The sequence below is a fragment of the Capsicum annuum genome, chromosome 2 (assembly GCF_002878395.1).
Source record: "Capsicum annuum cultivar UCD-10X-F1 chromosome 2, UCD10Xv1.1, whole genome shotgun sequence".
NCBI lineage: Eukaryota > Viridiplantae > Streptophyta > Magnoliopsida > Solanales > Solanaceae > Capsicum > Capsicum annuum.
The window spans coordinates 103,564,339-103,576,625 of NC_061112.1; the positions used below are offsets into that span (position 1 = coordinate 103,564,339).

At 37.4% G+C, this 12,287-nt stretch overlaps 1 protein-coding gene across 1 annotated transcript; it reads left to right on the forward strand.

The window, feature by feature from the left end:
• Positions 1 to 2,818: 2,818 nt before the first annotated feature.
• LOC107858855 (transcription and mRNA export factor ENY2) lies at positions 2,819 to 6,984 on the forward strand. The gene is made up of 5 exons (XM_016703656.2): positions 2,819 to 3,030; positions 3,208 to 3,295; positions 3,382 to 3,476; positions 6,079 to 6,155; positions 6,498 to 6,984. Coding segments are annotated over exons 1-5 (336 nt in total). The 5' UTR covers positions 2,819 to 3,028; the 3' UTR covers positions 6,572 to 6,984.
• Positions 6,985 to 12,287: the final 5,303 nt, after the last annotated feature.

The following is a 12,287-nucleotide window of genomic DNA, read 5'->3' on the forward strand; positions in this document are numbered from 1 at the left end:
TAATAGCATTGATGATGAAAGAAATTAAATTTGACTATCTTTAATATTTTATAAAATATTTAGTGTCATTGATTGATAGTATTTTATAAATTTACAAATGAAAAAATTTAGAAAAAAGCTCAAAAACATCTCAAAAAAGATAAATAGCAATCTTTGATTCTTAGACATGCCACGTTGCAATCCCTAGTTTCTCCTTTATATATACTAGTTTAGGTGTACGCACCTTACGCGTGTACCTCACTTTAATAAGTTCTAACATTACATTAAATAGGATATTTGTTTAAATAATAAAGATAGATATAATAATTAAATTTAATATTTTTTGAGTATGTAAAGATGGAGAATTTATTTATTAAACTTAATCTTTACCCAAAATATCTTAAAAAGTCGATCGATAATTATCTACCATTTATAAATTATAACAAAATAATAAAATGATAGAGACATCAAAATAATACAATTAAATCTAATCTTTATACACAAAAAATTTCTCAAAGTCGTCCGACACTCATTTATCACTTGTAAATAATAACAAAATAATACGATAATAGAGATATCAAAATAATTCAACTAAACCTAACCTTTACTTAAAAAAATTCTTCAAAGCCGACTAACATTTAACATTTATCTATCACCTGTAAACTGCAACAAAATAATACGGTAAAAGTGATATCAAAACAATACAATTAAACTTAAATTTTACACACAAAATTTTCTCAAACCCGATCGAGATTCATTTACGAACTGTAAACTACCACAAAGTAACAAACTAATAGAGATATTACGATCATACACTTAAACCTAACCTCTACCTAAAAAAAATTTTCAAAGCCGACCAACATTCATCTAGCATCTATAAATTAAAATAAAACAATAAATAATAAAGATCAAAACAATACAATTAAACCTAACCTTTACACAAGAAATTCTTCAAAGTCAACCGACATTCATCTACGACCTGTAAACTATAAAAAAAAAAATATAATAGTGATCACAAAGTTTCGATTTTGATCCAACTAATTCTTGCCTGAGCAAAAATTTTAACCCCAAATGATGATTTGAATGAAAACAAAGAAGATATATATAGATATAGATGACAAAAACAGTGAAGAAGTTGAGGATTAGAAAATTAAGCATCGATGCAATTGAATCAAGTTAGATGAGCATCAATCTTTTTCTCGCACCCCAAAAGAGAACCAAAGCTAACACAAATACCATGGAGATTACTCGTATTTCTGCACAAAATAGAACACAAATATCACGTAGATTGCTATTATCTTTGTACAAAACCAAACACAAGTATCATGTAGATTGCTAGTATTTCTGCGCAAAACACAAGTTAGAATCACAATCAATAAGGATGAGAAATATTAATTAATTTTCCTACCATATATTTTAGGAATCTCATATATTTTAAGAAGTCTCATTGAAAGGAAAATATTAATTAATTCTCCTACCATATATATTTTAGGAGTCCCACGTATTTTAGAAAGTCTAGTTAATATAATAAAAATAATTAAATAATAAATTTTAAAAATAGTGAAAAGGCAGTTTTTTCTAAAAAGAATCATTTAATGAAGGGTAAAAAGTTCAAGTAATTTTTCTAAAGGTCTTCACATTTTTGATATATTGTAGATATAGATATAGATATAGATTAGATTATAGATTTTATATATATAGTTTAGTTGCACGTGTCTCGCACGTATAATTTTTGATTATTTAAAATTAAATGATTTTATCTATTACGAAGGTTTTTAATGAAGTACAAAAAGTTCAAAACAGATATTTTATTGTAAGCACATATATATATGAGAAAAATAATTACGTTGTTAGATTCGAACATACGAGAATATCAAACCTAGAAATCAAAATTCACAAACATAACAGATATAATAATGCATGACGTGTTAAACTTAAAATCACTTCCAAGCTAAAGAAAAGATAATAAGCCACGACAATCAAAAAAGGAAAAACAACTCAAAACAAGAGAGAGAGAATAACATACTAACCTAGCGGATGACAATTACAATAGTTGAAGAAAACATAACGAATAAAATCACAACCATTCTTGTTGAAGCGAAGGTTAATACTTTGAAGAAATGAGATGCAGATATATCACATTTGATTTTTCTGCACATAACCTAAACAAAAAGACAAACAAGAAGAAGAACAGAGACGTAATAAGAAGAGAAAGGAGGAAGTAGAAATAAACGGACTTAAAAATTATTTGCAAAATATTAGTTAAATAGAATTATTGGAGACTTATATTTACTACACATTAATAAGTATTTATATTAGGTAATATTTAAATTAATTTAGAATTGTAAAATATTAGGAGTTCCTATTGAGTTAAAATAGGTATAATATTTCTTTATATCCGGAATACTTAAATAATATAAAAATAATTAAATTAAGCCTACGTGCATTGCTGTAAATTTAAAACAATGTTGTTAAAGTGCCCGGTACTATTAAAGTATAATAAACTTTCACTTTATTCAAAATTTTGTAAATTTCAAATCCCTAATTAAGAATATAAGTTGAAAATTAAACCTAATCCTAATTTAAGAAAAAAAATTTATCATATTTTAAAGTCCTAATTCTTTATCATATTTTAAAATCTTAACCCATATATTTTAGGATTCAAAATTATATATATATAATTAAATAATAATTGGAGAAAAAAAAAGTAAAAAAATGATCTTATCTATTATAAAGTATTTTAATGAAGAATAAAAAATTTAAATTACTTTATATTTTTAATATATTATAGATATAGATTATATATTATAGATATAGGTACAGATTATAAATTATAGATATAGATATAGATCATAGATATAAATATATATTGATTGGGCGAGACTGAGGGAGTAATTTGGGACAAATTCGGGTTTAACATGTACTTATAAAAGGCGGTGAACAAAAAAAATCCTTATAAAAATCCTCAGAAGTCTGTAGACGCAGCTTAACAGGCGGTAGGGCTGGAAGCTACAACCAGATTGTTCCATTATCTTAGCTGAACTAAATCATGTAACTTTTCTCTTCCTCTGACTGAATCCCTAGCTATAACACAAAAAACTTACCATTTTATTTTTTAAAAATTTTATAATATTGTGTTTCGGTCTAACTAGTCGGCGCCTCGCCTGATTTATGTGTTAAAAAAATCATTATTTTCGTTTAATACTTTTGGTGTTGTGAATAATGTAGGAGGCATTCGGTAAATCGGCCACCAACACCAGATACACGGAATGATCAAGAAAAGGAGCCTACCCTTAAAGAAATTATCAACATTAAGGTCTATTCTTAGTCCCTTTTGGAATACTGTTTAGTTGATTGAGAGTTGGGAAATTCTTGTTTATTAATCTTTTTTTGCTTGTTTAGTTGATTGAAAGTGGGGAGAAAGAACGGTTGATGGAGCTATTGAGGGAAAGGCTTGTTGAGTCTGGATGGAAGGATGAAATGAAATCTCTTTGTAGGTAATGTACTCTATCCTATTGTTTTATTTTAGTACTGTTTTGTTACTGTGTGTTGTTTTGCATTTTTTTTTCTAAACTGCTTTGGACTGTTTTTGTTACCCGAGTTTCTATCAGAAACAACCTCTCTACCTTGAGGTCGAGGTAAGGTCTGGATACGCTCTTACCCTCCCTATATCTCACTTTGTGGGGCTACGCTGGGTATTATGTTGTTGTTGTTAAGTTGGCTATTTCTTCATGCATGTGTTTTGATCTGTTGCTCAGCAACTACTACCTTGCCTTTTTTGCTACTATGAAAATCCAATGGAAAGTCAGTTACTTTTCTTGTTTTGCTATCAAGTGAAAAATAAATGTTAATTTGACAATCTTGTTCTGTTTATTTTTCTGGCAAGTGAAATGCAATTGTTTGTATATCCTTTGTGGACACCAGGTCTTTCCATTCCCGTTCCCTCATACCAAATGTTCGCCACCCCTAAAATGAAGGGTTAAAGATCCCAAATGGTGTAAAGGAAGGTAATTCAAGTCGTTTACATTACTTGAACAATGGAACCATGTACAAGTAGGGCTTTCCAAGTCCTGACTGCTGTTTAAGTGTAGTAATTGTTGCTTTGCCCCATTAAACACATTGCTGTTATTGACTTCTCATCATCATCAACAACAACATATATCTGCACACCCTACCCCTTCCCTTTCCAAACAAAAACAAAAAGGAGAAAAAAAGAACCTCTTTTCTTAAAATTGTGGTGTTTTGGTCCAGCTTGAGAGCACCTTGAATAATTACAAGGGTACCTGTTACCTCCCACTCTGTCTAGCAAGGCTTGATGGGTGAGAATAAGTCACTTCTCCATTGGGAGTTGTACCTTGAGATTTCATGATTCTTATCCTATGTTGCTCGGACTCTTCAAAAAAGTCAACGGGTGCATGTTGAATTCTCCAAAAGTAGTGTACTTTTGGAGAATCCTACACGGGTGCAGCATTGAAAGTGAATAATCCGTGCAACTTAGTTCTTATCCCAATTCATTGACCACTAGGCCACAGTCTATATGGCTGGATGCAAAAGGACCGTTTGCCTACTTTTCACCCTAGCTCTACTTAGCCAATGTCCACACCCCTCCCCATCTCGTTCTAATTCAACTAGTGAATTAAAAGGAAAGGAAGAAACTCTATTTTTCTAATTCTAAAGTAGTCCATGTTTTGAAACCCGTCTAATCAGATCGTTGCTCCTTGATTCTTTAAGAAGCATTTAACTTCTGTCTTGTAGTTCCAGAACACCGACAAAAGAAGTCACAATATGGTTTTTCATTCAACCAGACACGCAGATTAACAAAAACAATTAAATTGGAAAGAAAGATGAGTTAAAGAAGTCAGTCCTCCTGCATGTTAGTTGCATATTACTAAAATCTATCAACTGTTGATTCAAACAATTGCTGTACGAGAAAGGTTGAACTGTGTCACAAAGGAGGGTCTTTTGCAGGTAGGAGTTGGAGAGGGCAACTTGAAGATGAGTAAAAAGCAGAGATAGATTTTCTCAAGAAATAAAAGTAACAGAAACTTTCTAAAAAAAGGGAAGGGATAGAGATGGGGGAGGGAATGAGGGGCCCAAATCAAGGAAGAGAAGTGTGGATATGAAGCATCAGAAAAGAGGATGTATGAAGGAGGAGAAGAAGATGTAAGGGAGCCTGAATAGAATGGGTAAAAGGTAGTCAAAGGGACAATTGGCAGTTACAGTCAGCTGGAAAAGAAAAGGATCATAGAACTGTTGGGATGGAGAGAGTTGGAGGAATAGTTGGGGGATATGATTAGGGAAGAGAGGAATGGTGGGATGGGGATAGGTTGTGGAAACAGAGAGGAAGAAGACAACATACAAAATAGGGGCAGTGAAAATGCTCGACTTGTTTGATTAGTAATAGTTATTGAATTTCTATTTGGAGAAAGGAAAAGTATTGCCTCTTTCCCAAATTAACTACTTTGAGCTGGCATCGGTGGTAAACTTGTGTATTTTGACCATATGCTTCTGTTAAATTATGTGGTATTTTGTAGTAATAGTCTAAAGTGTCAACTATCAATTTTGAGGTGGTTGATTTGGTGATTACAGCCAAGTAGCCAACTTAGGGATACTTACTGTGGCCGTACTTGAGTTGTATACGAGGGTAAGGTAGATCCGCTCAGTAGTAAACTGCTATTTAGTTAGACTAATTAAAAGAAGGGAGGTTTTTGATGATACAAGGGAACCTAAATGATTCGTAATAACCAAAATCTTCCGTTCTTTTTATCCTTGTGCTACAAATTCTCTTTGTATTTTTACTGTCCTGTTTTATATTTAAGGTCCTGATTATAAGAAGGTTTGGTTGCGCTGTCGTGAAGAACAAGTTTTGTTTAAGGGGTGGCAACTATTTGTTTCAACTCTGAATCAATGTTTGAGCTCTTAATATGCACTTATTTCTATCTTTGAGGGCACTAAAAAATAAATATTCCAAGTTATAGTTATTTCTTTATCTTCTATGATCTTCTGGTATGCTGGTCATTATTATGTACATATAGCAATCGATTTTCAATTTGACGTGTTACCTTTGTCACATTGATTTTCCATCAACGCTTCACACAGGGAATATATAAAGAAGAAAGGACGGAACAATGTAACCATTGACGACCTTGTACATGTGATTACCCCGAAAGGCAGAGGTAAGGCCTTGTGTCTTTTCTTTCTCTTTCTGTTGATGACACACGCACGCACACTCTCGCTCCTGAAGGAGAAAGGACTAATATGCTTAGAAGCTATTCCTTCTGCTTAATCTTGTAACCTTTTTAAGCAATAAAAGACCATTGGTGTTGACATAATTCCTTGAGTAAATATCATACCATGTTTGGTTATGGGGAAATTAGATTTTCTGATCCTGTCTCTTATGCATTTCTCTGCTTCATGATTATTGGAATGTTTTAAATGTTGCTCTTGCATTGCCTGACAGAATATGCACATTGGTGTTACCTTTGCTAAACTTCTCTGCTGCTAATTGAACGTTGCAGGTTCAATTCCTGATCCGATCAAAGCTGAGTTGCTACAGAGAATTCGTACCTTCCTTGTTTCTGCCGCTCTTTGAGTCAACAGCTTCATGCATTAAGAAGGTAGCAGTATAGGTGAATATGTGGCCATTAGGTTCGACTCATTCATCTTGGAGCATCGCTTTTCTAGATTATGACCACAATGAGGGAACCAGGAGCCATATGAAAAGATGTGTTACTGGCAGTTTGCGTATACCAAGTTTGATAGAATTGAATAAATTGCTACTTGGTGTAATCTATGTTGAAGGTCGAGGTTCGGAGTTAGACCACTGCACCGCCCTCACCTTTTAGTGTCTAAATTATCTTTAAGAAGCGTAATTTTATTGCACTACCTGCACAGTTGAATCCCCCACCCCACCCCCCCACTTTTGTTTTTTTTGTTTGTGGTACTTTATTGATGTGTTGTACTGGGTAATGGGAATTGGTAAAGACCAGTTGGATGCGTGTGTTCTCTCTGGCTTGGTTCTCCATCTTGCTCCTTTTTTTCGTCTCTTAAATCTTTGCAACCCCCACGTGCCAAAATGTCTTGGGGGTTTAACATCTTGGGGGACATATGCAACATCAGAAAGATAAATGAGCAACTTTGTCAGGTCGAAGCACATCTTCCATGCTTGATGCAGTAGTTCCCCGTTGGGCAGACTATCACCAACTTTCAGGAAATTGTATGACACATTCAAATATTGGTGGCTTTAGATATTTGATTTCAAATAACAATGTTTTTTAGAATAGTTTTTCTTACTTTTTAATATACTAAAAGTATTATTTTATTCCTCTATATTTTAAATATATTTTTAAACTTTTCATGCTCATTTATCTCTCAAATTTTATTTTTTATTATTTTTCACTTTTTAATTTTTTCTTTACTTTTATAATTCTACCTTTTTCACATTTTTATTTTATTTTTTAAATTTATTATTTTGATTTTTATTTTTTCCTTTTATTTTCATATTTTATTTTATTCGTCTCAACTTTTATTTTTTTCCTCATTTTTTTTTTTTACCCTTTTTTTTTTTTTTTCTTTTTTTTTTTTTATTTTTTTTTCTTTACCCTTTATTTAGAATTTTTTTAATTTCTCTTTTTTTTCCAGAATTTTTTTTAGATATTCATTCTCGTTCATCTTTTTTCCTCATTTCTCAAATATCCTTTCTCTTGCCCTATATATGAGCAGTTTATTCTTTAATTGCACTACAAAAGATATGGAAAACCGCTCTATATCCTTAGGATGAGAGTCAACAACAACAACAACACACCCAGTGTATTCCCACTTAGTGGGGTCTGGGGGGTAAGATGTACGCAGTCTATATCTCTACCTCTGATGAAGTAGAAAGGCTGTTTCCGAAAGACTCCCGGCTCAAGGCACAAGATATCACACAAACACATAGTAAAGCACAGAAGCAGATGACATAACATAAATACGGTACCCATAAGGAATATAAAACAGAGGAAAGCAGAGGAAAGCACACAGATTCGTAATAAGCATGGAACACTGAATACGGAATCATAACGGGAATAAAAAATAAAAAAATAAAAAACCCCCACCAAGTAATTCCCTACACTAGCGACCCAATCTGGCCCTACTCTTCTGCCGTAATTCGCGTCTTCCAGACTTTCCTATCTAGGGTCATGTCCTCGGTGAGCTGTAACTGTTCCATGTCCCGCCTAATCACCTCACCCCAGTACTTCTTCGGCCTACCCCTACCCCGCCTAAAACCATCCAACGCTAGCCTCTCACACCTACGGACCGGGGCATCCATGCCCCTCCTCTTCACGTGTCCGAACCATCTCAATCGTGCTTCCCGCATCTTACACTCCACTGAAGTCACACCAACCTTCTCCCAGATAGTCTCATTCCGAACTCTATCCCCTCGAGTCAGTCCACACATCCAGCGCAACATCCGCATTTCTGCCACCTTCATTTTTTGGATGTGGGAGTTCTTAACTGGCCAGCACTCCGCTCCATACAGCAAGGCCGGACGGACTACCACCCTATAGAATTTGCCTTTAAGCTTGGGCGGCACCTTCTTATCACACAGCACCCCCGACGCGAGTTTCCACTTCATCCATCCCGCCCCAATACGGTGCGAGACATCCTCGTCAATCTCACCGTTACTCTGGATCACGGACCCGAGATACTTGAACTTATCCCTCTTACATACCTCCTGTGCTTCCAGCTTCACTACTACCTCGTTCTCCCGCCTCACGTCATTAAACTTACATTCCACATACTCTGTCTTGCTTCTGCTCACCCTGAACCCTTTAGACTCAAGAGTTTGCCTCCACATCTCTAATTTGTCATTTACACCCCCTCGAGTCTCATCTATCAGAACTACATCGTCTGCAAAGAGCATACACCACGGCACCTCCCCTTGAATACGCCGCGTCAACACATCCATTACTAACGCAAACAAAAAGGGACTAAGAGTAGATCCCTGATGCAATCCTGTCCGGACAGTGAAATGCTCTGAGTCTCCTCCCGCCGTCCTCACCTGGGTTTTCGCTCCCTCATACATATCCTTAATTACTCTGATATATGCCTGCGGTACTCCCCTCACCTCCAAGCATCTCCAAAGCACCTCCCTGGGGACTTTGTCGTAAGCCTTTTCCAGGTCGATAAACACCATGTGCAGATCCTTCTAACTTTCCCTATAATGCTCCGCCAACCTCCGTACCAGGTGGATTGCCTCCGTCGTCGAGCGGCCGGGCATAAATCCGAACTGATTTTCCGAGATAGACACTATCCGTCTCAGCCTCACCTCGACCACTCTCTCCCAGATCTTCATAGAGTGACTCAATAACTTAATCCCCCTATAGTTATTACAACTCTGAATGTCCCCCTTATTCTTATAGAGAGGGATCATGGTACTCCACCTCCACGCCTCGGGCATCTTTGCCGTCCTGAAAATTTCATTAAACAATCCAGTCAACCACCTTACACCAGCCTCTCCAACGAACTTCCAAAACTCCACCGGTATCTCATCCGGCCCCATCGCCCTACCCCTACGCATCCTGCGGACTGCCTGTCTAACCTCTTCTACCTTAAAACGTCTACAATAGCTAAAATCCCAACACTCCTCTGAGTGCTCCAGTTCCCCTAACACAATAGCTCTGTCCCCCTCGTCATTCAAGAGCCTATGAAAGTACGACTGCCATCTCTTCTTTATGTGGCCGTCCTCCACCAACACTCTACCGTCCTCCCCCTTAATGCACCTCACCTGATCGAGGTCACGACCTTTCCTCTCCCTAGCCTTAGCGAGTCTAAACAACTTTTTCTCCCCTCCTTTCCCCTGTAACCCTGCATACAAGCTCTCAAAAGCGGCCGTCTTAGCTGCCGTGACCGCTGACTTCGCCTCCTTCCTCGCTAGCTTGTACTCTTTCCTGTTTACCCGCTTCTCTTCTTCGTCCTTACTTTCCACCAACTTAGCATACGCCTCTTTCTTGGTCTCCACTTTCTTCTCCACCTCTTCATTCCACCACCAATCCCCCCGATGGTGACCGGCCCGGCCCCTAGAAACACCCAACACCTCCCTTGTATTCTCCCTGATGCACCTTGCCGCCCTGTCCCACATACTATCCACGTCCCCCCTACACTCCCACACCCCCTTGCCCGCCAACCTCTCCCCTATCTCCCACGCATTCACTGGCGTCAAGCCGCCCCACTTAATTCTCGGTCTACACTCCTTACTCCTCCTCTTTCTATTCTTCTTTATACCCAAATCCATAATCAAAAGCCTATGTTGGGTCGAGAGATTCTCACTCGGGATGACTTTACAGTCCTTACACAACGCCCTATCCCCTTTCCTAAGCAACAAAAAGTCAATCTGGGTCCTGGCTATCGCGCTCCGAAAAGTGATCAGGTGCTCGTCCTTCTTCGGGAAGCCCGAGTTCACCACCACCAGCCCAAAGGCCCTCGCAAACTCCAATAGGGTTGCCCCCTCTTCATTTCTCTCTCCAAAACCAAAACCACCATGCACATCCCCAAAGCCTCCCGGTAGCGCCCCGATGTGCCCGTTGAAATCCCCTGCTACAACAATCTTCTCCGAACTGGGCACGCCTCTCACCACCTCCTCTAAAGCCTCCCAGAACAGCATCTTCTCCTCCCCCTCCGCTCCCACTTGCGGCGCATAAGCACTACACACGCTCAGGGTAAACCCCCGAATGACCAACTTAATAGTCATCAACCTATCGTTGATCCTCTTCACCTCCACTACCTGACCTCTAAGCTCTTCATCTACTAAGATGCCAACTCCATTCCTACGCCTCTCGCTCCCAGAGTACCACAGCTTGTAACCATCCACATCCCTAGCCTTAGACCCTACCCACTTGGTCTCTTGGACACACGCAAGGTTGATCCTCCTCTTCCTAAGAATCTTCACAAGCTCTACGGACTTACCCTGAAGGGTCCCTATATTCCAAGACCCAACCCTCAGCCTACCGTCGCTATCCACACGCCCCCCACTACCTCCCCCTCGGCCCAACCTTGGCCTCCCGCCCACTCCCGCCCTCTCCCCATCCCCCGCCCCCACCACGGCCCCACACCCCAACCCCCTCGGACATGACCCTATCCACCCATTACCACCCACAGCCACAACTACCCGACAGTATAGGAAAATATAAAGATGAACCCGGTGACAGTATCAAAGCAGCAGCAAGGAAATACAAAGCTCACACACATCCTTAGGATGAGAGTGAAAATCGAAAATCATTAGGTCCACAATTTTCAAACGTATCAGTTAATCTAACTTTATCATATAGCAAAACATCATATTTCTTAATACTAAAGTTCAGTAGTATTTACTGTCAAGTGTCATGCAAAATATAAGGAAATAGATCAGTAATTCAATAGTAACTTTTAACTGGTCAATTATATTCAAATGCTTGACAGATGACCTGCATCTAGAAATTAAAAACAAACTAAGCATCATATAGAGAATGGCAGTACTGCAATCTCAAAACAGAATACCACACAATTATGGAATTAGCATTTTGTGTAAGTATGAAGTCTAATTAGTCTATTCAGTAAGTGTACATCTTTCTGCATTTTGATCAGCATGAATAGGTTATCAATGTCTGCATTTTCGTCATTAGTTGGTTCATATTATCTATTCTATCAGCCAGTTGATCTACATCTTCATTCAGTTCATTAGGGTGCCTCCATCTTGATCATGATTCTGTTCACTAATGTCTTCATATTGATTAGCATTTTTCTTAGCAGCTCCTAAATCTTGTTCATCAGAAACCTGTTCATTAGCATCTCCATATTGATCAGCATTTTGCTCAATAGCACCCACATCTTATTCATTAGAAACCTGTTCATCGGTGTCTCCATCTGGATCAGCACTTTGCTCAACAACACCTACATCGTGATCATCAGGACTCTGTTCATTAGCATTTCCATCTTGATTAGCATTTTGCTCAGCAGTGTCCACATCTTGTTCATTAAGAAACTGTTTATTAATGTTTCCATCTAGATCAGCACTTTGCACAGCAACACCTATATCTTGATTAACATTTTTTACATTAGAGCCCATATCTTGTTCATTAGGAATCTGTTCATTGGTTTTTCCATCTTGATCAGCATTTTGCACATTAGATCCCACATTTTGTTCATTAGAAACCCATATCGTTCATCTTTTTTTCTCATTTATCATATATGTTAAAAATCTAATCAATGCAATTAAAGAATAAATTGTTTTTTCTTGGGCAAAAGTTTTTAATTTTAACAATTTTCTAAAGTCTTGCCCATGAGGTAAGAGT

Excerpts from the sequence above, each read along its gene's own strand:
- LOC107858855 (XM_016703656.2), top strand. Across the intron at positions 3,296-3,381 it reads AAGAAATTATCAACATTAAG|TTGATTGAAAGTGGGGAGAA; the intron begins GTCTATTCTTAG and ends TTGCTTGTTTAG. Across the intron at positions 6,156-6,497 it reads GATTACCCCGAAAGGCAGAG|GTTCAATTCCTGATCCGATC; the intron begins GTAAGGCCTTGT and ends TGAACGTTGCAG.